Consider the following 21,092-nt stretch of genomic DNA (forward strand, 5'->3'; position numbering starts at 1 on the left):
TTGTTGTCTCCCTCTTTCTCATTTATGATCTCTGACAGTTGACAGTTACTTTCGTCTTCTGTTCTGAATCAACCGATGTCTGAATATTTAGGAGACTCGGGTTTTAGTTGTTATACCCTTGCAAAAAGGGTATATTAATTTTGGTCAGAAGTGTGCAACGCATAAAACGAAGCATCTCCGACCATACAAAGTATATATATTCTTGATCAGCACGACGAGACGAGTTCAAATAGCCATGTCCGTCCGTCCGTCCGTCCGTCTGGATCAACGCAAACTATTATCGTGAAACTTAATATTAGAGAGTTTATTACGCTTATAAACGACTGTGCCAAATTTGATCAAGATCGGATGACTATATCATATAGCTCCCATAGGAACGATCGGTCGAAAACAGTGACTTTTGTAAATAACTTCGTTACTTTTACCGCGATTGCTTTCAAATTAAACATTTCTTAATTTAATATATCTGTTAATGACTGTGTCGAATTTGATAAAGATCGGGTGACTATATCATATAGCTCCCATAGGAACGATCGGTGGAAAACTGTGACTTTGGTCAATGTCTTCGTTATTTCCTATGATTGTAGGCCATTCTTTCGCAAACATAAGCCTTTTTAGATAAAACGTTCTTCCACATTGATGGCTAATAGGTAAGGAAAGAGTTACCAAAAAAGTTGCAAGGGTATACAAACTTTGACGCGGTCAAAGTTAGCCCCGGCCCTCTGGTTTTATATTAATAGTAGTTTATTTTATTTCTTAACTGTACTTAATATTTTTTATTATAGTTATTATTAACGATCTCTCGATATCTGTCCCACTCTCCTCAATGCTCAGCAACGACTAACCTACACTTCAGAATGGCTTAATTTACCCCTCTCTCAGAGAGTAATAAAAATACCGGGATCGAATAGTATTATATTGTCTGAACGTTGACGCGTACAATGCGAAGTATGTACAAGTGGCCCATCCGACAAGGGGACATAGACTGTTTCGCGCGAGCCCAAGCCTCTGCTTGGAGAGCTATCCACCTCCCGGCCGACCGACCGTGGGGCGCAGCAGTATATCGGACAGCACCATCGCGTGAACAAGTACAAATAAAACGGACAAACAGATAAAATATTATTAACTACAGCTAATAACGAGCTAAGAGCTAACGGGTAAGATAAAGGTTTTTACAATGGGAAGAGAGGCGTCTGATCTGATTACGGGATACAGAAGATTGTAATCAAAACATAGGACTCGAAAAGGTTCATGCAGGGAATAGTTAGAAGTACAGTGTTTTAAGAATAGAGGAATAAAATTTCCAGTAGGTCTACGGGGTACAGATAGGTTTAACTGGTTCAATAGCTCAGGAGAGTCTATTTCACCGATTAGAAGTTTGTGAATACTAATAGCACCAAGCAATATTAAATTAAAGCCAAGCACCAAGCATTACATAATTAAAGAAGGAAGCTTGATTAAAAGAAGCCTACTGGAGTATGATGGCAAATTGACATTGCGATCCCAATTTAGACCGCGAAGAGCAAAAAGCAGAAATTGCTTTTGCACAGATTCAATTTTACTTTGGTGCGTCTCATATTGAGGTGACCATGTTCAGGATGCGTACTCTTAGATAGGACGGATTAATGAAGTATACAGAATTTTGGTTGTGTACGGATCGTCAAACTCTTTTGACCATCGTTTCACCATCCCAAAAACATTCATAGCTTTACTAACTGTAGCAGAAATATGAGGATTAAAACATAACTTATCGTCCATAAAAACACCTAAGTCATTGATAATATCTAACCGCTCTAAGGTAGTGTCATTTAGATAATAAGTTGCTAAGTATGGAGTGCATCTATAAAAAGACATAACTTTACATTTAGAGCCGTTCAGGTTTAATAGGTTTGTTTCATACCAACTCTTAAGATCATTAAGATCGGATTGAAGCAGGCAAGAAGACGATATGTCTTTAAAACTTAGGTAAAGCTTAACATCATCCACGTACAAAAGCACACGAGAATGTGTCATTATATCATTTTTAAAAGGAGTGAATAGCAATGGACCCAAATGATTACCCTGAGGTACTCCAGAGGTCACATGGATGGTCTTAGAAAATTAATACTTAAAGAGGACCTTTTGTGTACGCTTAGAAAGATTTTGAAGAATCCAATCAAGCAAAAGGGTAGGGATGCCAAGTGTGTTCTACTTATATAAAAGCAGAGTATGATTAACAGAGTCAAAGGCCTTGCTGAAGTCAGTATAAATGATATCAGTTTGCACGGCAGCCTTGAATCCTTTGATCGAGTGAGATGTAAATTCTAATAAGTTAGTAGGTGTCGATTTACGTTTCTTAAAGACATGTTGCGATGGCGAAATAATTGAGCTACAAAAATGCTGGAATTGAGATGTGATTATTTTCTCAAATGCTTTGGGTATGGCAGACAATTTAGAAATACCCCTAAATTTAGTGGCTGTGGACTTTTTCTTTTTTCTATGAAGAAGAATAATATTTGATTCTTTTCAGATAGATGAGAAGGCGGAAGATGAGACGGACAGTGTGAATAACTTAAGTATTGGCTTACATAGGGCCTCTGCACAAAACCTTAACACGCAGCCCGGTATTCCGTCCGGGCCAGGTGCATATACTGGTTTTACGGAACTGAGCACCGAACTAAGAACCGAACTTTCATCAAGCACGGGGTCTAAAATTCAGTTAGACGATTGCAAGTGATGAGGATAAGGTGGATTTGCTTGATACATTGAAGAGGAATAAGTTGTTTTGAAGAAATCAGCAAACATATCGGAAATTGCCTGATCAACGTCAGCTTTATTGTTTTCGAAAGACAAGTAAGACGGTTGCACTGATGTCTTACGTTTTACATTGACAAAGTTATAAAATTGCTTAGGATCGCGAGAAAACTTAAGTTTACAACGCTGAATATAATCCTTATAGGATTGTGAATTCAGCACCATAAAATTTGATCGAGCAACTACACAAAAAGGGAAAAATCAGATGGTTTACCGGATTTTTAAAATCTTTTATAGCATCTTGATTTTACGTTCTTCAAGTTACGAAACTCACGTGAGAACCAAGTAGGTCTATCACATTATCCCTGGGTCACACGCGGCACACAAACATCGAAGAACGACTTAAGAGTTTTATAGAAGACAGAAATGGCAGAGTCCATATCCGTGCAAGTATACAGATATGACCAATCATTAGCTAACAAAAGTTTTTTGAGTTTAGTAAAGTTTGTCTTGCGAAAACATCGGCTTAAAGGCATCAAGTTAGTATAACGAAACATAGCCTCAAGAGGAAGGTCAATGCTTGCATCGAGAGTTGGATCGAAATTGTCTTCAGGGATAACTAACGAATCAGTCAGGGAAACATCGCAGTTGAAAGAATCCAACACAAATACCAGATCTAGTGATCTGTCACGGCTATTTCGGACAGGATTTACTTGAGTTAGGGACAACTTAAGCAGACCATCTATGAAAAAATGTGACGAGGAGGGCAACAGTAATAAAGACTCATATGAAAGGGTCCAGGCAATCTCAGGTATATTTATAGATCTCCCAGAACAACGAGAAAGTCTTTGTCAGATGAGGAAATAAGTTGAATAGCTTCCAAATGGTGAATGTATAGTGCCAAGTCAGACTGTGGTGCAATATACGAACTCGTAATATAGGCCGACAAAGAATTTATGGAAATTTAACACAAATTCAATATCCTGATTGGAAGACTGGACAATTTCAGACAAGAACGCTGAATCAACAGCGATCAAAACACCACCACCATTACGGAAAGTCCGATCAAGTCTATATATTAAAAATTTTTTAGGGGAAAATTAAAGCTTCAGACAAGTTTCAGTAAAGGCAAGAATATGTAAGTCCAAAGCTAAACTATCTACATAGATTCTATAGTGCTTAGACTTTAGTCCTCGTGTATTCTGATAGGCCAGAGATAGAGACGAAGTTAGATTTTTGACTCGCCAACAGGTGCCGAAGGTCCAGAAGGAACGTTGTTTGCAGAGGCAGGTAGCAGGCTGATCGGAGGCCGATTCTTCATTTTTATTGTATACTCTTTTACAATAAGGTGTTCTGGCCAAAAATCTTAATGACATATTTGGCCAAAAAGATCTGGGAGACAATTATTTTGAAGTACCAAATGTCCCGAGTATTTAAAAACGGAACTTATCCACAGCAATGATTGGAGCTTCAACTTTGACCTGGGTTTGAACTATCACTTCTTCAGAAGATGCCTCTTCAAGCCTCAAAAATAAAATATGCTTTTCGGGTGAAACTACAACAGGGGAACTAGAAGTGTCAGGCACAGCAGTAGCTGTAAACAGCTGATGCAGTAGCAGCTGAAGCCGCCGACACTTTCCAATCCCTCTTGTAACTACTTTATTGACAATTTTCCTGGGAATATTGGGGGATGTTTCCCAGGTTGTTCCCAAGAACAACAACAGATATCGTGTTAGTAGGTGAGATACTGTCTACAGAGGAAATAGGAAGAGATTCCACACCTGCCAAAGCCGGACTCCTAAACTATATCAGCCGCTGTACCTTTGGTGACATACGGTTATTGTCGGACCTAATTTTCCCAATCGTTTCTATATTCAGACGTGATCGGATTTCAAGCGTAGGCGGGGGTGTTCTGATAGATGTTGATGCAATTTTCTATTACCCAGGAGATTGAGTTTGCCGGTGTTAAAGTAAATTTTAAATCTCTTAATGCTTTTATAACTTGTTCCTATATTCCAACATCATCAGATATCGTGGTCTATTTAAATCATTTAGAGGCAATTTAGTCTGTCTCCTTTTTAGTTTCCAGTCAAGACATGCTCATAGTTTTAGGTGATTTTTATTTACCTGCTTAATCATGGTCACTAACAAATCAATCTAACATGTTGCTGCCTTCTATGTCACATGACTTCATTGATGACTTCATTCATTTGCCAGCCTTATCTGTACAATTGTATAGATATGAACTTTTCTTCTTTTATGCTCGTTCGAAATTCATGATGCTTAATACACAATGTTATAAGAATTATCTTTAGCGGTGTAAGCTTCAGTTTTCTTCTGACCCTAAACAGTCTTATAATTTTGTTTACTCTAAAAGTAACACCTCCGTGCACCCATTATTTTTGTCCTTTCAAAAAAATAAAAAATAAAATAAATCATAAGCTTTCTGCTCTCTGACGTGACGGTCGTGTTTTTGCATAGCTCCTGAGTTTTTATTAATATTTATTGTTTTTTCTCAATTTTTAATTGTGCCTAGTTTGTTTACACTTCCGCTGGTGTTGTTCGCTTGACTCCCTTGTGTTTTATTTCCATAATTCGCCAAATTAATCAGTTTAAACAGTTTTTTCTTTTTCGTGATTAGTGTTTGGTGCATTTACATATTTTTTTTTCTTTCGTCATTGCTTCTGCAGTTGCTCCCCTCATCGCCCCCATCATACCATCAGTGCTAGTGGCTTTGTTGTTCTCTCTGCTTTGTGCTTGTGCTTAGCTTCTCTTCCGCGTAATCACTTTTGTAAGGCCGCCTCTCAAAGCTCGGCTTATAACTGTTCTTGCACTCTCTATTGTGCTGTGCACTCTAGCTGTCTCTTTGTTTTATTTGTAATTATTGATTATTTATCAACAATTATCTTTGTGCTGTGAATTTAATTTTTCTATATATTCTTATATATATATAATTTTTTTTGCCTTTCTTTCGGCTTTTCAATGGCTTGTTGTCCACCTAATTGCAAATATTCTGATCGTTTTGATGATCAGTATAGAGCAATATCTTGTTGGCTCTGCGATAATCTTATTCACTTAAAATGTGCTGGCCTCAATTGCCGCGACTACGACAAATTTTCTGGTTTGTCTGTGTCTAAGCCTGAGCTTGGCTTAATGCGCTGGACTTGCCCATCTTGTGCCAGCCAGCAGCTTGATTTTAGCCGTATGTATAGGGATCTTCGTTTAAGGTTTCTTTCTTTAAACAAACTGGCCAAACAGCTGTCAAACGAGTGTGACTCTAGCGTTCAATTATTGTCGCAATTCAAATTTGTTCCACCTTCTGAGGAATTGCACAAGAAATGTACCCTTGAGTTGCCTCGTAAGCAGTCGCCAGCTCTCTCTATTACTTCCTCTCCGATTTTACTTTCGCCTACACCATCTTCTTGTCCCTCTTTATGCTTTTCTTTTCAGATTGAAGTACCCATTTCAAGCCCTGGTGTACCTCAATCTATCCCTCACGGGAACTCTGATCAATCACAGGATCATGCCGGCTCTCAATCACTTGCGGATCCCAATGCTCCTCCGCCTCCACTAACTATAGTGCCTCATCGCAAACAATTATTTATTTCTAGGCTTGCTCCAGATACTTCTGAGTCGTCTGTGGCAGCTTACATTGGTAATATTTGCCCTGCTAAGGTTTTAATTCAAAAGTTTAAGTTTTCTAGGCCTCGCGATCATTATCAAAATGTAAGAGGACTTCTTACCATATTAGCTTTCTCTGAAACTTGGCTTAACTCCTCTGTTTTAGATAATGATATTCTTTCTAATAATTTTATTTCTTATAGGCTTGATCGTGTTGGTATAGTTTTAGGTGATTTTAACTTGCCTAATATTTCTTGGCTTGTTGATGATAATCTATCTTTCTTAATTCCTTCATCTCAACATGTTTTTCTTGATAGCCTACTTGAATGTCCACTATATCAGTTGAATTCTTTCCTTAACTGTTCTAAAAGAATCCTTGATCTTGTTTTTGTCTCTGATCCCACTGTTAGTGCTGTATCGCAAACACAGCCACTAGTGAAACCTGAAAATCCTTATCATCCTACCATTGAAGTTACTATTTCTTACAATTCCGTTACTAATTTATTTAAAAACATCTCAAATTCTCGTCGTAGATGTTTTCGTAAAACAAATTTCAATCTTCTTAACAGCCTTATTTTCTCTTTTGATTGGTCGTTTCTATTTGAGTGCTGCGATATAAATTGTGCAGTGAAGTTTTTCTATTCTGCTCTTAATTCTCTAATCGATAAATGCGTTCCTTATGTGAATGTCTCTACCGTCTCCAGCTCGCCAGTCTGGTTCACACGTAGGCTCTCTAATCTTCGTAACATTAAATCGAGATATTTTAAAAGATTTAAAAAAACTGGTTCGCGACTTGACTATGCAAATTATTGTATAGCCAAATCTCAATTTTGTCTTTTGAATACTCAATGCTACAACAATTATCTCGTTCGCTGTAAGGCTGAATTTTATAATAACCCCAAAAGATTTTACAACTTTGTCAATTCCAAAAGACGCTCTAATGTCCTACCTTCCACCTTCAGACTTAACGACCAGTCTGCTAATAATGATTTAGATATTGCAGATCTGTTTGCTAAATTTTTTCAGTCGACATATTCTACTAATGTTTCGGATCCCACACCCTATCCCTTTTCAATCCCACATTTAAATTGTATGTTTTTTCCCAGTATTACTGAAGACTGTATTCTCTCTAGTCATCTATGAAGTCTTCCTTCGTTCTCGGGCCTGATGATATACCTAGTTGCATCCTTAAAATGTGTTCTATTTCCCTATCTAAGCCTTTAGCTCGGTTATTCTTTATCTCGAGTGAGACTTGTAGATTTCCTGATATTTGGAAGGAGTCATTTATTATTCCGCTTTTTAAAAACGGTAGCAAATCGGATGTTTCCAACTACCGTGGCATTGCCAAACTTTCGGCAATACCTAAACTGTTTGAGAAAATTATTACGTCTTCTCTTCAACATCTATCCAGATCCACTATTTCTCCTTGTCAGCATGGTTTCTTGAAAGGTCGTTCGTCGCTTACCAACCTTTTAGAATTGACTACCCTTTTACACCATGTCTTCCGTAAAAAGTGTCAAACTGATGTTATTTTTACTGACTTCAGTAAGGCTTTTGATACGGTTGATCATTCTTTGCTTCTCGCGAAACTTAACATCATGGGTTTTTCACCAAAATTATTGGGTTGGTTAAAGTCGTATCTTATTGGCAGAACCCAAAAGATGTCTTTTCGTTCCTCGATATCTAAAACTGTTCGAGTTACGTCAGGTGTACCCCAAGGCAGTCATCTGGGCCCACTATTATTTACATTGTTTATAAATGATTTGCCTTTGGCCTTGGCTCATTCACGCGTGCTCATGTTTGCGGATGAAATCAAGATTTGTTATTCCTATAATGATCCTTCTTTCCAACAGTACTTGCAATCAGATCTCGATGCGTTCTGTGATTGGTGCCACGTTAATAAATTACACCTTAATGCCTCTAAGTGTTCTTTTATGACCTTCAGTCGTTTGTCTCCGCTCCTAGCTCATTACTCTATTCAGTCTGTTCTGTTAGATTGTGTTCCATCATTCAAAGACTTAGGCGTTATGTTTGACCCTAAACCTTCATTTAATGTTCATATTTCTTCAATTGTCAACAGAGCAAGCAGCCTTCTCGGCTTCATTAAACGTTGGGCCAAAGAATTTGATGATCCCTATGTAACAAAGTTTTTATACACTTCGTTAGTTCGCCCTACTCTAGAATATTGTTCGCCAGTGTGGAACCCGCAATATGATGTTCACCAGCGTAGTATTGAATCGGTACAGAAGCAATTCCTTAAGTTTGCGCTACGCGGTCTAAATTGGGACCCGGGTCTTCGCCTACCTTCTTATTCTGACAGACTTCTTCTTATTAATCTTCCTTCACTTTATAACCGTAGGCTTGTTTTTGGCATTCTCTTTCTCCATAAACTAGTCAACGGCGAAGTTTTTGGCATTCTCTTTCTCCATAAACTAGTCAACGGCGAAGTAATTTCTACCAATTTACTAGATACGCTGTATTTTTGTGTTCCCTCACGTCGGACCAGAAACTTTTTTCCTATTCACCTTAGTAGATGTCTAACTACTCTCTTCACGAACCACTTCGTGTTCTTTGCCAATCTTTTAACAACCTTTCTCACCTTATCTCTCCTCATCTTTCTGTCACTTCTCTTCGCGCTATACTTTTTAATCATCTACAGCGAAACCAATGAAAATATTCTGGACTTGGATTGGCTGCAACTCATCCCTGACCACATTGGCTGTGAATCGGGGCATAGCTGGCACCTTGTGCAAATAAAACACCTCCACCGGGCCGGGGATGTTTAGTTGTGTATAAAGCTAAGCTACCTTCTTCATTTAATTACTATCTGTCTTTAGCTTAAGCTTTTTCGTCGACTGCTGTGTTAGTTGACGTAAATAAATAAATAAATAAAAAACTAGTACTGATCAGGAAACTGCCGATATGTTTGCGAGTTTTTTCAAAACAACTTATTTCGCAACGGAATATTTAGCAAGTTCTTATCGTTATCATTTAAAAAAGCTATTTGTATTTTCAATCCAGTAATTGATGAAAGTTCTCTACTTAGCAAACTTAAACTAGTTAAACCTGTTTATTCTCCGGGGCCAGATTGTCTACCTGGATGTGTACTCAGGTTCTGTACAAACGCATTATGTAAGCCCATTTTAAAATTGTTTTTATTGTCTGTCGAATCTTCCTCTTTTCCATCTAGTTGGAAGGAGTCGTATATCATTCCTCTGCATAAAAATGGCAAAAAGTCCAAAGCCTCTATAGGCAAACTTGAATCCGTTCAAAAGCAGTTCTTGCTATTTGCTCTTAAGCTTAAGCTTAAGTATACTTCTTTTGATTAACCTTTCTTCCTCAATTAACCGTTGGCTTGGGGTTATTTTTTTTTGCACAAGTTCCTAATTGGAGGTCGCCTGAGTTTTTGGCTCAGGTAAAGCTGTCGGTACCATGTAGATGGAGTAGACGTCCTATTATACCTTTAACCCTTAGTCGTTGTTCTTGTAACTATGCCATTCATGCAACTTTCAAGGTTCTCTGCTCTGACTACAACCTTCTATTTCCTGTAATCTGCGCAGAGTCTTCTATTGCTATACTTACAACTTCCTCCTAGACCGTAAGAGCTACAGAGCTGAAATTTTGCATGTAGGCTTGTATATCTCGGATTCAGCCGGATCGAATCACTATATCATATAGCTCCCATACAAATGACAAAGTCACGAACAGTGACTTTTCTTAATAACTTCGTTATTTTCTGAGCTATTGTCGTGAAATTAATATTGGTGAGTTAGTTATACATATAAACGACTATGCCAAATTTGATCAAGATCGGGTGACTATATCATATAGATCCTATAGGAACGATCTTTCGAAAACAGTGACTTTTGTCAATAACTTCGTTATTTCCTATGCTAAGATTGTACGCCGTTTTTCGGAAACATTAGCCTTTTTAGCTTAAACGTTTTTCCACTTTGATGGCTTTAGGTAAGGAAAGAGTTACCAAAAATGTTGCAAGGGTATACAAACTTTGACGTGGTCAAAGTTAGCCCCGGCCCTCTGGTTTAAGCGTAACTCTTATACATAGATACAAACATATGTATGTATGTACATACATATATAATGATAACATACATAAATATGTACATACATATGAATGCATTTACATGGTTGTATATAAATACAATACAATACAAAATTCCAAAAAAAACGGCGTGCCTTCCGTTAGTGTTATCTGGTTAGAGATTGCGACCTATTGAAATTTAAATTGAATTTAAACCGGCTCGAGGTCAATCTTACAAAAGAAGATTATTTCAAAGGTAACACACAAAAAGGTGAGCAGGTTGTCTGTATAGCTATTTCAAGAACTACCACTAACGGAAGGCACGCCGTTATTTTGCAATGTAATTCCCAACTAGTTTTAGCGTTGAAGACATGGTATGGCTATTGCAATTCTGGAGTTCTTTAGAAAAGTCTGCTGATGATAGAACTTGGTAGTTCTTGAAATAGCTATACAGACAACCTGCTCACCTTTTTGTGTGTTACCTTTGAAATAATCTTCTTTTGTAAGATTGACCTCGAGCCGGTTTAAATTCAATTTTAATTATTAAATGTATAATCTCAAACACCAATATCAATCATCAATTGCCGCAGCAGAAAAACAAAAAAAATAATGAATCATTTTTTTTGGTATGCAATGAATGGCATATATCTTAATGACGATGGCCATTAAATTTTTCCAAATAAATGTTCTCTAAATAAATTTAAAAACAACAGTAAGTAGAGTGATGCAAAAGAAATCCGGTGTGGCAAATAAACTAAAAGCCAGAAAGTTTGAAATTTTGTGGCTACTAAACAGCCCAAATACAATTAACTGGAATACCTCGGTGAAATTACACGCCGAGGTAGAATTCATAAGAAGCCAATTGGCCGAAAAAAAGAATAAAGCCACAACCAACACCCTATCAACATACTCTACAATACACAACTTTGCAAAGCCAAAGATAAGCAGAGGGCCGGGGCTAACTTTGACCGCGTCAAAGTTTGTATACCCTTGCAACTTTTTTGGTAACTCTTTCCTTACCTATTAGCCATCAATGTGGAAGAACGTTTTATCTAAAAAGGCTTATGTTTGTGAAAGAATGGCCTACAATCATAGGAAATAACGAATATATTGACCAAAGTCACAGTTTTCCACCGATCGTTCCTATGGGAGCTATATGATATAGTCACCCGATCTTTATTAAATTCGACACAGTCATTAACAGATATATTAAATTAAGAAATGTTTAATTTGAAAACAATCACGTTAAAAGTAACGAAGTTATTTACAAAAGTCACTGTTTTCGACCGATCGTTCCTATGTGAGCTATATGATATAGTCACCCGATCTTTATCAAATTCGGCACAGTCATTAACAGATATACTAAACTAACAAATGTTTAATTTGAAAGCAATCGCGGTAAAAGTAACGAAGTTATTTACAAAAGTCACTGTTTTCGACCGATCGTTCCTTAGGGTAGCTATATGATATAGTCATTCGATCTTGATCAAATTTGGCACAGTCGTTTATAAGCGTAATAAACTCTCTAATATTAAGTTTCACGATAATAACATAGAAAATAACGAAGTTATTGAGAAAAGTCACTGTTCGTGACTTTGTCATTTGTATGGGAGCTATATGATATAGTGGTCCGATCCGGCTGAATCCGAGATATACAACGCCTGCAGTATATACAAGCCTAGGTGCTCTGTAGCTCTTACGGTCTAGGAGGAGTTTGCGTTGATCCAGACGGACGGACGGACATGGCTATTTGAACTCGTCTCGTCGTGCTGATTAAGAATATATATACTTTGTATGGTCGGAGATGCTTCGTTCTATGCGTTGCACACTTCTGACCAAAATTAATATACCCTTTTTGCAAGGGTATAAAAACAACGCCACAACCCGCAAAGGAAATCCCAAAGCTAAGGAAAGCCTGCCAAACGACCTGATACATTTTATAAAGGTTCTACAAAAAATTTATGAACGAATAATTTAAATTGTAAAAATTGGTTGGTTCGGTAGCGACGAGACCCAGGCAAAAGAATATTATACAACGAATGTGGTCAATAATGTCAAAATTATTGATCACACTGACGATATTAATGCTTTATAGCTGCTGCTGCTTATACTAACTATTGTGTCAGTGTGTCAATTTTTATTGACCCTCTACGTAAAACACCAAAAAAATAACAAAGAAAAGATATATGAGTAGAGCCAATAACCTAGACAAGATTTAAAAATAATAAACTTACAATATGACAGAAATTGTTGAAGAAATTTAGAGGCACCCAGCTTTTACATTAAATTCATTAATAATATTACAAAAGCATAGATAATTTATTACAATAAATCATTTCGAAAACGAATACATTGACACATTCCAGAGTATTGCGAAAGGCATCGTATTAAGCACATTACCCTATGTGGTGATAAAGAATACCAGCGAAACACACGCAATACTGGAAACAACACTCATATTGATGCTGCGCATGCACCGCTAGATGCTCAATTGTTTCATTGAACAATGGAATGGAGTACATTAGCAAAAACAATAAATGCTTATAAAGTCAAATTTGAAAAATCGTACAAATGTATTAATTTCAGCAAAACAATAAGAAATGATACATTGGTACACCATGCGACAATTATTAAAGCACAATATAACAATATTGGAATTGCAATAAACGAGGTTAATGAGAAATTAACTCAAGAACATAGGTTACATTGAAATGTAACAAAATTAAACAAACATTGAAGACAAGATTAAACAATAAGACGAAATATTGTAATAACAATACGAGAAGACCTAAAATCATATAGCAGAATTCGATGAGGACCAGCTAGAAGGTTTACACGAGTCTAAGCCAATGATAGACCTTGATGCAGAAATTGATATCGAAATTGAAACATAACCGGGAAATACAATGCAGTTTGGCAGTTGAAATAATCAAATCGAAAATAGTAAGAACAATCCATTACAGGTTACAGAATGAAAACACAATTATAGGCATAATCAACAAACTAAAGGGTAACGTCAAAGTTGAATCAACCGACGTATTAAAAGCCAAACTGTTAAACATAAAACAAAAAGGCAAAACAGCATTGCAATATGCAACCGATATAGACAACTTGCGAAAACAACTTGAGGCTGCCGGTATTGACGATGGCCTAGACCCTGATAATGCCGAAAAATTCTCAACAAAAAAGTACATACATAGGTGCCATGGTAAAGAACTGTGAGCATGAAAAGTAACTTCGTCACTTTTAATGATGCAATGGGTAAATATATCCATTGCAGCACTTAAATGACTGGAAGTGTTAGCACAGTACTATTTCAGCGCGGACGAAATAATAGAGGACGTAGTTACTACACTCAAAGAGGTAGAGGCAATGGCCGAGGTAACTACAACTCCTATAGTAATAACAATTACTACAATGACAGAAGAAACAATAGAGGAGGACGGGGTTATAGCCGAGGTAGTTATAACTCAAACCGAAACAACAACCAGAACAGGAACGGCTATAAATAGTTATAATAGCAATAACGTCCGAATTACCCAAAGCCACCAGGGAAACGGACAAGCTCCTCCAAATGCTCAAAATTAAAAAAAAAAAAAAAAAAGGAATGAGGTGTCACGGGACACCCGGGTAGAGCGAAGCTCTAAGAATTCGTCGAATTTAGGGGGTCACTGAAGTGTAGCTGAATTTTGTTAATACATTTCGATTTGAAGTCTCACTAAATTGATCGCAATATTGGGGGAGTGAAGGTAACACCCCATGCCAGTACTAGGCGACGCCCTTGTGTACACATACTTTTTATACCCTTGCAAAAAGGGTATATTAATGTTGGTCAAAAATGTGCAACGCATAGAAGGAAGCATCTCCGACCATATAAAGTATATATATTCTTGATCAGCACGACGAGACGAGTTCAAATATCCATGTCCGTCCGTCCGTCTGGATCAACGCAAACTCCTCCTAGACCGTAAGAGCTACAGAGCTGAAATTTTGCATGTAGGCTTGTATATCTCGGATTCAGCCGGATCGAATCACTATATCATATAGCTCCCATACAAATGACAAAGTCACGAACAGTGACTTTTCTTAATAACTTCGTTATTTTCTGAGCTATTGTCGTGAAATTAATATTGGTGAGTTAGTTATACATATAAACGACTATGCCAAATTTGATCAAGATCGGGTGACTATATCATATAGATCCTATAGGAACGATCTTTCGAAAACAGTGACTTTTGTCAATAACTTCGTTATTTCCTATGCTAAGATTGTACGCCGTTTTTCGGAAACATTAGCCTTTTTAGCTTAAACGTTTTTCCACTTTGATGGCTTTAGGTAAGGAAAGAGTTACCAAAAATGTTGCAAGGGTATACAAACTTTGACGTGGTCAAAGTTAGCCCCGGCCCTCTGGTTTAAGCGTAACTCTTATACATAGATACAAACATATGTATATATGTTCATACATATGTACATACGTATTTCCATATATGTATGTAGTTATGTATACGTATGCATACGTTTACAAGACCAAATCTGATATGTACATATGTATGTATGTATGTATGTACTGTCATAGATATATGTACATACATATACACATGTCTATGTATATGTATAGGTTTTACAGGTAAATGAATATGTACATAGCACAAAACATATGCATGTACATATGTATGTATATAAGATTAAATACGATATATAATATACATACATACATAAATTAAAGTTATACATAAACATAAAGTTTCACGTTCATATATGTATGTACATACATACATATATATACATACATACATATATTCTAAAAAATTTTTTAACATAATTATTATACAAAATATACATATTTAAGTACAGATGAAATATTTATGTACAATGTATATATGCATATGTATGTACATATTTATAATAAAAGCATATAATAAAAAAAAAAAAAAAAATATTCGACGACCTCTACATCATTTGAACCACTGGCCAGGTGCAGAGGAGGCCAACACACACTTTCAGAACTACATTGGCATGTAGAAGTTAATGGATAAATTATCGTTTTATTGCGCTACAAGAAAAAAAATCTGACGCGCTGCAGATCTGACGACTGACGATTTTTAAAAATAATTTCCTACCGCGACGTGCCTAAGAGAGCTTCGCTCTAAAAATCGGTTGTGCTTCATAAAACTTAAAGTGTGTGACAGAGTAATAATGTCTGGGAAAAAATATAATTAACAAAAAAAAAAAGCGAGGAAAAGTCAAAATAAATTGCAAATATATAGATACAAAATATTAATTTATACCAAGCAGACATTAAGTGCTGATCACTTAAATTTAAAGTATTAACCAAGTTCTGATCACTGGTTGTGTACAAAGGAAAAAAGAAATACAAAAAAAAAAAAAAAAAAAGAAAACAGAAGAAAATGTTGTCTTTCAATTTTCAGTATACTCCCCCCAATATGCAAGCAATGTACAAACAAATTTGTTTATACATTCATTGCTTGGCTTGCAAATTCCAGCTATGTGTCCCTCGCCAGTAGAGTTTACAGCGTAATAACGAACAAAAAAAAAAAAAACAAATAAAAAACAATACACAAATAAAAGTGAAGAAGAAATAAGAGGGAAATTAATATTCCTCAACAATTAAGCAACAAAATTAATTTTTCACATAGTCTCTATTGTAAAGAAAAAAACCCTTAAATTCACATTACCGTTGGGCCCACACTATAATAAAATTTTTAGAACTAATCACACACATACATATGTCTTACAGACATCATCAGTTGTAAAGTCGTCTGCCATATTAAAAGAACAACAAAGAAAAGAAAATAAAAGAATACAAAACAAAAAAGGTGATATCTAGAGGAGAACAAAGGAAAATTAAATCGTACAATTAGTGCAAATGTCCAAAAGTAACCTAGTAAGCAAGACCAAGTCTAGGTTAGGTCTTAGGTCTTGTTAGAAGCAGCACCAGCTTACCAGAAGTTAAAAAAGAAGAACCCCAACGCGTCGAAAGAATGACAAATTTCGGACGCGACTCAATCAATTCTAGAAATATTAGCCCCATAATCCCCTGAATATTTCAATCAGTATGAATCTTAATCCAACCGATATCTTGGCTTTTGTAAAACAGCTGCCTACCTTTGATGGGTTCTCCAAAAACCTTCATAGATTTATCATGAGCGTGAAAGAAATCATTATGCTCTTTACGGTCACAGACCAAACACCGTATGGGCAATTATTGTTACGTAAATAATAGGTAGAGCAGACCAAGCATTGAGTAATCTCAATACTAAACTCGAGGGGGACAGCATTAAGGAAAACTTAAATCGCATGTACGCATGCAAAAAGACGGAACCAATACTTATTCGGGCAATATACATACCCCAGCTGCAGACAAAAATTCCTCAAATAATTCGAGATTGTGAGATTTGTTTGACACTTAAGTACTGTAGGCAACTGCAAAAACCACCTTTCACTTTACCTGAAATAGCGAACGAACCCTTAGATATAATTCACACTGACATCTACACTATCAATAATAATTATAATTTGACAATCATAGCTAAGTTCTGGAAATTTCCACAAGCATACCCATTGACGAATAGAAATTCTATAAGCGTTACAAAGGCATTTAAAATATTTATGAAACAATTCGGTTTACCTAAGAAAATTGTTTTCTATCAGGGTGCTGAATTGTCGAGCGCCATTTTTAAGAACTTCCTAGAACAGTACAACAAAGAGCTGCACGTCACATCATTTCAACAATCACATCAATTCAACTGTCGAACGATTACATTCAACCCCAACAGAAATTTATAGGGAATCCTTCAATAAAAGGAAAGAACTAAAATTGACTCAAGATCATTATGAAATTCTAAACGGAACCATAATAACCTACAATAATGTCATTCATTCTAGCACCAACTTAACACCTTTCGAATTATTTAGCGGACGTACACCCATTTTTGATAAAACAATCAAGTTTAACAATGAGCAAGATTATTTAGTGCCATCTACCCCACTGTCAAATTAAATATGGAGAATCGGACGCAAAAACGTACGGAAAAACTAAATGAATCTAGGGTAAAACCACCTGCCGTACCAACTGGCTATTTAATATTTAGGAAGGAGAACAGGAGAAATAAAATAACACCTCTTTTTAGTATACACAAGGTCTTATTAGATAATGGTTTAAACTTAAAACTGCAAAAGGACAAAAACTACATAAACAAAATATCAAAGAAGCTAAGTTCGGCTATGCCGAAGTTTTTATACCCTCGCAAAAACATTTTTACTTTTGGAAATTTCTTTCGCTGCAACTTAATTTATCTATACACAAACAAAACATTATTATTCATTATACTACAATTTTTCTTCTTCCATCATTCACTGAGCAAAGCACGGCACGCATTCGCATACAGTTCATGTAGCGTTGCTTCTGTGTGTGTATGCATGTACTCTGTAAATGACTTATGACCCAGTAGGCAGCAATAAATTTCATGGGGATACTCCAATTTTTATGAAAATGTTTCTTCTAGGGCTATATGATATAGTGGTCCGATCCTGACAATTTTCATACTTTATCTCACCCGGGTAATAAAAAGCCCCAAAAAAATGTTATCGCGATGGCTGAGTAACACGCATACGCACCGACGGACGGACGGACAGACGGACATGGCTATATCAACTTAGCTTCTCATGCTGATCAAGAATATATATACTTTATGGGGTCGAAAACGTCTCCTTCTGTGCGTTACAAACATCTGACCAATTTTATAATACCCTCTGCGAGGGTGTAAAAATTAGCAAAACCTCAAAATCAGTAGCCAACACGTGAGCACATTTTGATACCCAGACTCACACGTTTATTAACCATAATTCAAATTAAATTCTTACAGTCTAACGATAGGTTATGGACAGCGAATTTTGATGGACTTTTTGGACCAGCCGTTAATGAAAGTACACCTGGAGTCAGCTAGAATAATGGTTTCCATTAAAATTTATTAATTTATTTAGATGACTACGAAAAGACGGTAAACGAAATATTACAATTAACCTCCCTGATGACAAAGATTTATTAGACTTAAAAACAACATTACACGAGAAAATTCTGATGATGAAATTAGACTTAATAAAGACTTGGCAAACCTGCAAGAATATTTAAAACCCAACCAACAATTCCAAAAAGAAACACTTATTCCATTTAGGAATATCACCGATCACATAAATTCGGAACACAAACAAAAGTTAGTAACTTTATAAATACTTATCAAAACAAAATTTTCATATCGATATCATATATCGATCTAATAAATAACAATATAGACATATTTCATAATCACTTAAATAACAAAGCAGAAAGTCTGCTATTTACCAAATTGAAAATTATTCCAAAATACATTTTGAATGCAATTGAAATCGAAATAATTAAACAATTATTATCACAACAAGAAGTCGAAGTTCAGCTAGAAAACGAAATATACAACGTACTTTCATTAGATTCTACAACAATTAACAAAACACAAATTTTTAGAAAAAGGATTCCGATCTTAGCACAAGAACACTATAATTACTGCCACCTATCACCTCTATAATTTAACACTACTAATTTCGTAATAGTTCCACATTATGTTGTAGAAAATAATTTAGAAACTAAGATCTTAAAGGCACCATGTATTAAATTGTGCAGAAATTTTGTATGTGAAAATCCGAATTGTTTAACTAACCTGCTCAATAATAAAAAGGCTACCTGCAACACCATCGATGGAGAAAACCGAAAAAATATCTTCGTACCAATAAAGGGCATACTACTCATCTTTAACGCCAACAATATAAATATTACCTCTGACTGCATGTCTGATCATACCTTTAGCGGTTCAATGGTAATATACAATGAGAACTGTTCAACCTCTCTCTCTCGATCTCTGTCTTCTTGTCACTCCTGTCCATCCACCGGAGACTTTGCCATCATTGTGGCCATCGTTCCAAACTGGGGGAGAGGAATTACCAGTAGTGGCTCCACGTCACCCCCACCTAAACCCCCTCGGTCAGTGGCATAACAAGATATTAATGCCATACGACCCAGACGAGATCGATTGCAACATTGCGACGGCCAGATGCCGCCTCAAGAATTTTAGTACATAGCCTTACACATACATATGCAGCATACATAGTTTCAAGAACAAAGCATTAGCAAAGGTTTCATATGTTTTGAGAATTGAATAAAACGATACTTAGAATTTGGCACCATCAGGCGGTAGTTTTGGAAATAAAATATTGACTTTGAAGAAACACATGTGTTACACATCAATTTTAAACATTTAGTTAATATTATGTATAATAAACTATCTAAAAAATAATGTTATATATAATGTTTTTTTGTTCTTCATTTAATTTCTTGTTTTTAGCAGGCATTACATGATTAATTACATGATCTGTCCTTTAAAATATTTCCATTAGTATTTATTTTTGGTATATTACGCCATAAATATTTACCATCTTATCTTATTTTAAAAAAGCTCAAGCCAAAGCCCACTTCACTTCCCTCAGCCGTTTGTACGATGCTTTTAAGAATCAAAATATATTTGTTAAAAATAACTTTCCTTAACTTTTTTATAAAACCGAAAAAAAAATATTTTTGGATGTTTTTCTAAAATAAAAGACCTACTTATATCCTCTTACAGTCAATTGCACATTATTGCTTTTACTTTGAGCCGAAAGCCTCGACGCTGGCGATAATGTTTCATTATGAAAGGAAAAGCCAGGAAAACTTAATTTTTAAGCATGAGTCTAATAATATGGCAAGGGAGACTGTAGAAATATATTAATATGCTTATATAAATTTTTCTCATAGGTATATTGTTGGATAATCGAAGTCCACCGGTTGGGACCCCGCTTGAGCAATGTCGTGTTGCCCCTTACATAAATGTGTCCGGCATGCGCACCACATCAGTGTCGAATTTGGATCCCACTTCAACTATAACAACACTTCCAAGTATAACAATAAGTTCAAACAAGATTGTTGCTGATTTATCGAAAACTACAATTTCACATTCAGCGGTAAAACATTTTTCGAATACAGTGGCTGCAGCAGCTGCCTTTTCAGCTTTCGATCCTGCTATTATTTCTGTGGCCGCTCATCAGGTAAAAGTAATAAATTTGTATTTATTTCACCGTTTTACACAGTCATTCTATTTTTAGTATGCAGCGGCAATTGCAAGTGGAAACGGAAGGCCCTCTGGATTTTTTTCATTTCAGCAATACCCACTTAATCTAGCAGCTTTTTCTGCAATACATAATAAAGATTCCAGTATTGCGGACTTGCGAATGAAAGCTAAGAAACATTCAGAGTCTTTAGGTCTCGAAACGGATCTTATTCTATAATTCCAGCCAAAATGTAACAAAAAAAAAAACTGTCCATTGCAAAAAAAAAAAAAATACATTTAAGTTAACACTTCAGTCAAATTTTGAGTTTTTTTTTTTTTTTGACATCCAGAATCATAACATTTTTACCCGTATACTTCGAATAACATAGAATGGGATCAAAGGACACATGCGACAATAGTAAAGTTATTTATAGTGCGGCACGAACTTTTTTTGTTTAGGCTCCTACTGAGGCAAAGCCCGCTTTGCTCAAACGAAAAAACGACCGAAGAGAGACAGAGAGAGAGAGATCTATTGTAAAAGGAGCAAATACCGGTTTCCTTTC

At 36.0% G+C, this 21,092-nt stretch overlaps 1 protein-coding gene across 2 annotated transcripts in view; it reads left to right on the forward strand.

Annotated features, from left to right (window-relative positions):
- LOC137572190 (short stature homeobox protein 2) overlaps positions 1-20,812 on the forward strand; it is a 304,156-nt gene extending 283,344 nt beyond the window's left edge. The window contains exons 4-5 of one of the 2 annotated variants that reach the window (XM_068283955.1): positions 20,238-20,527; positions 20,585-20,812. In XM_068283955.1, the coding sequence (XP_068140056.1) occupies positions 20,238-20,527; positions 20,585-20,767 (473 nt within the window). In that variant the 3' untranslated portion in view covers positions 20,768-20,812. Of the gene's footprint in view, positions 1-20,237; positions 20,528-20,584 lie in introns of those variants that run through there. The other variant, XR_011031569.1, reaches the window with a different exon arrangement.
- Positions 20,813-21,092: the final 280 nt, after the last annotated feature.

Source organism: Drosophila tropicalis, unplaced genomic scaffold, assembly GCF_018151085.1.
Source record: "Drosophila tropicalis isolate 14030-0801.00 unplaced genomic scaffold, ASM1815108v1 contig_258, whole genome shotgun sequence".
Lineage (NCBI taxonomy): Eukaryota > Metazoa > Arthropoda > Insecta > Diptera > Drosophilidae > Drosophila > Drosophila tropicalis.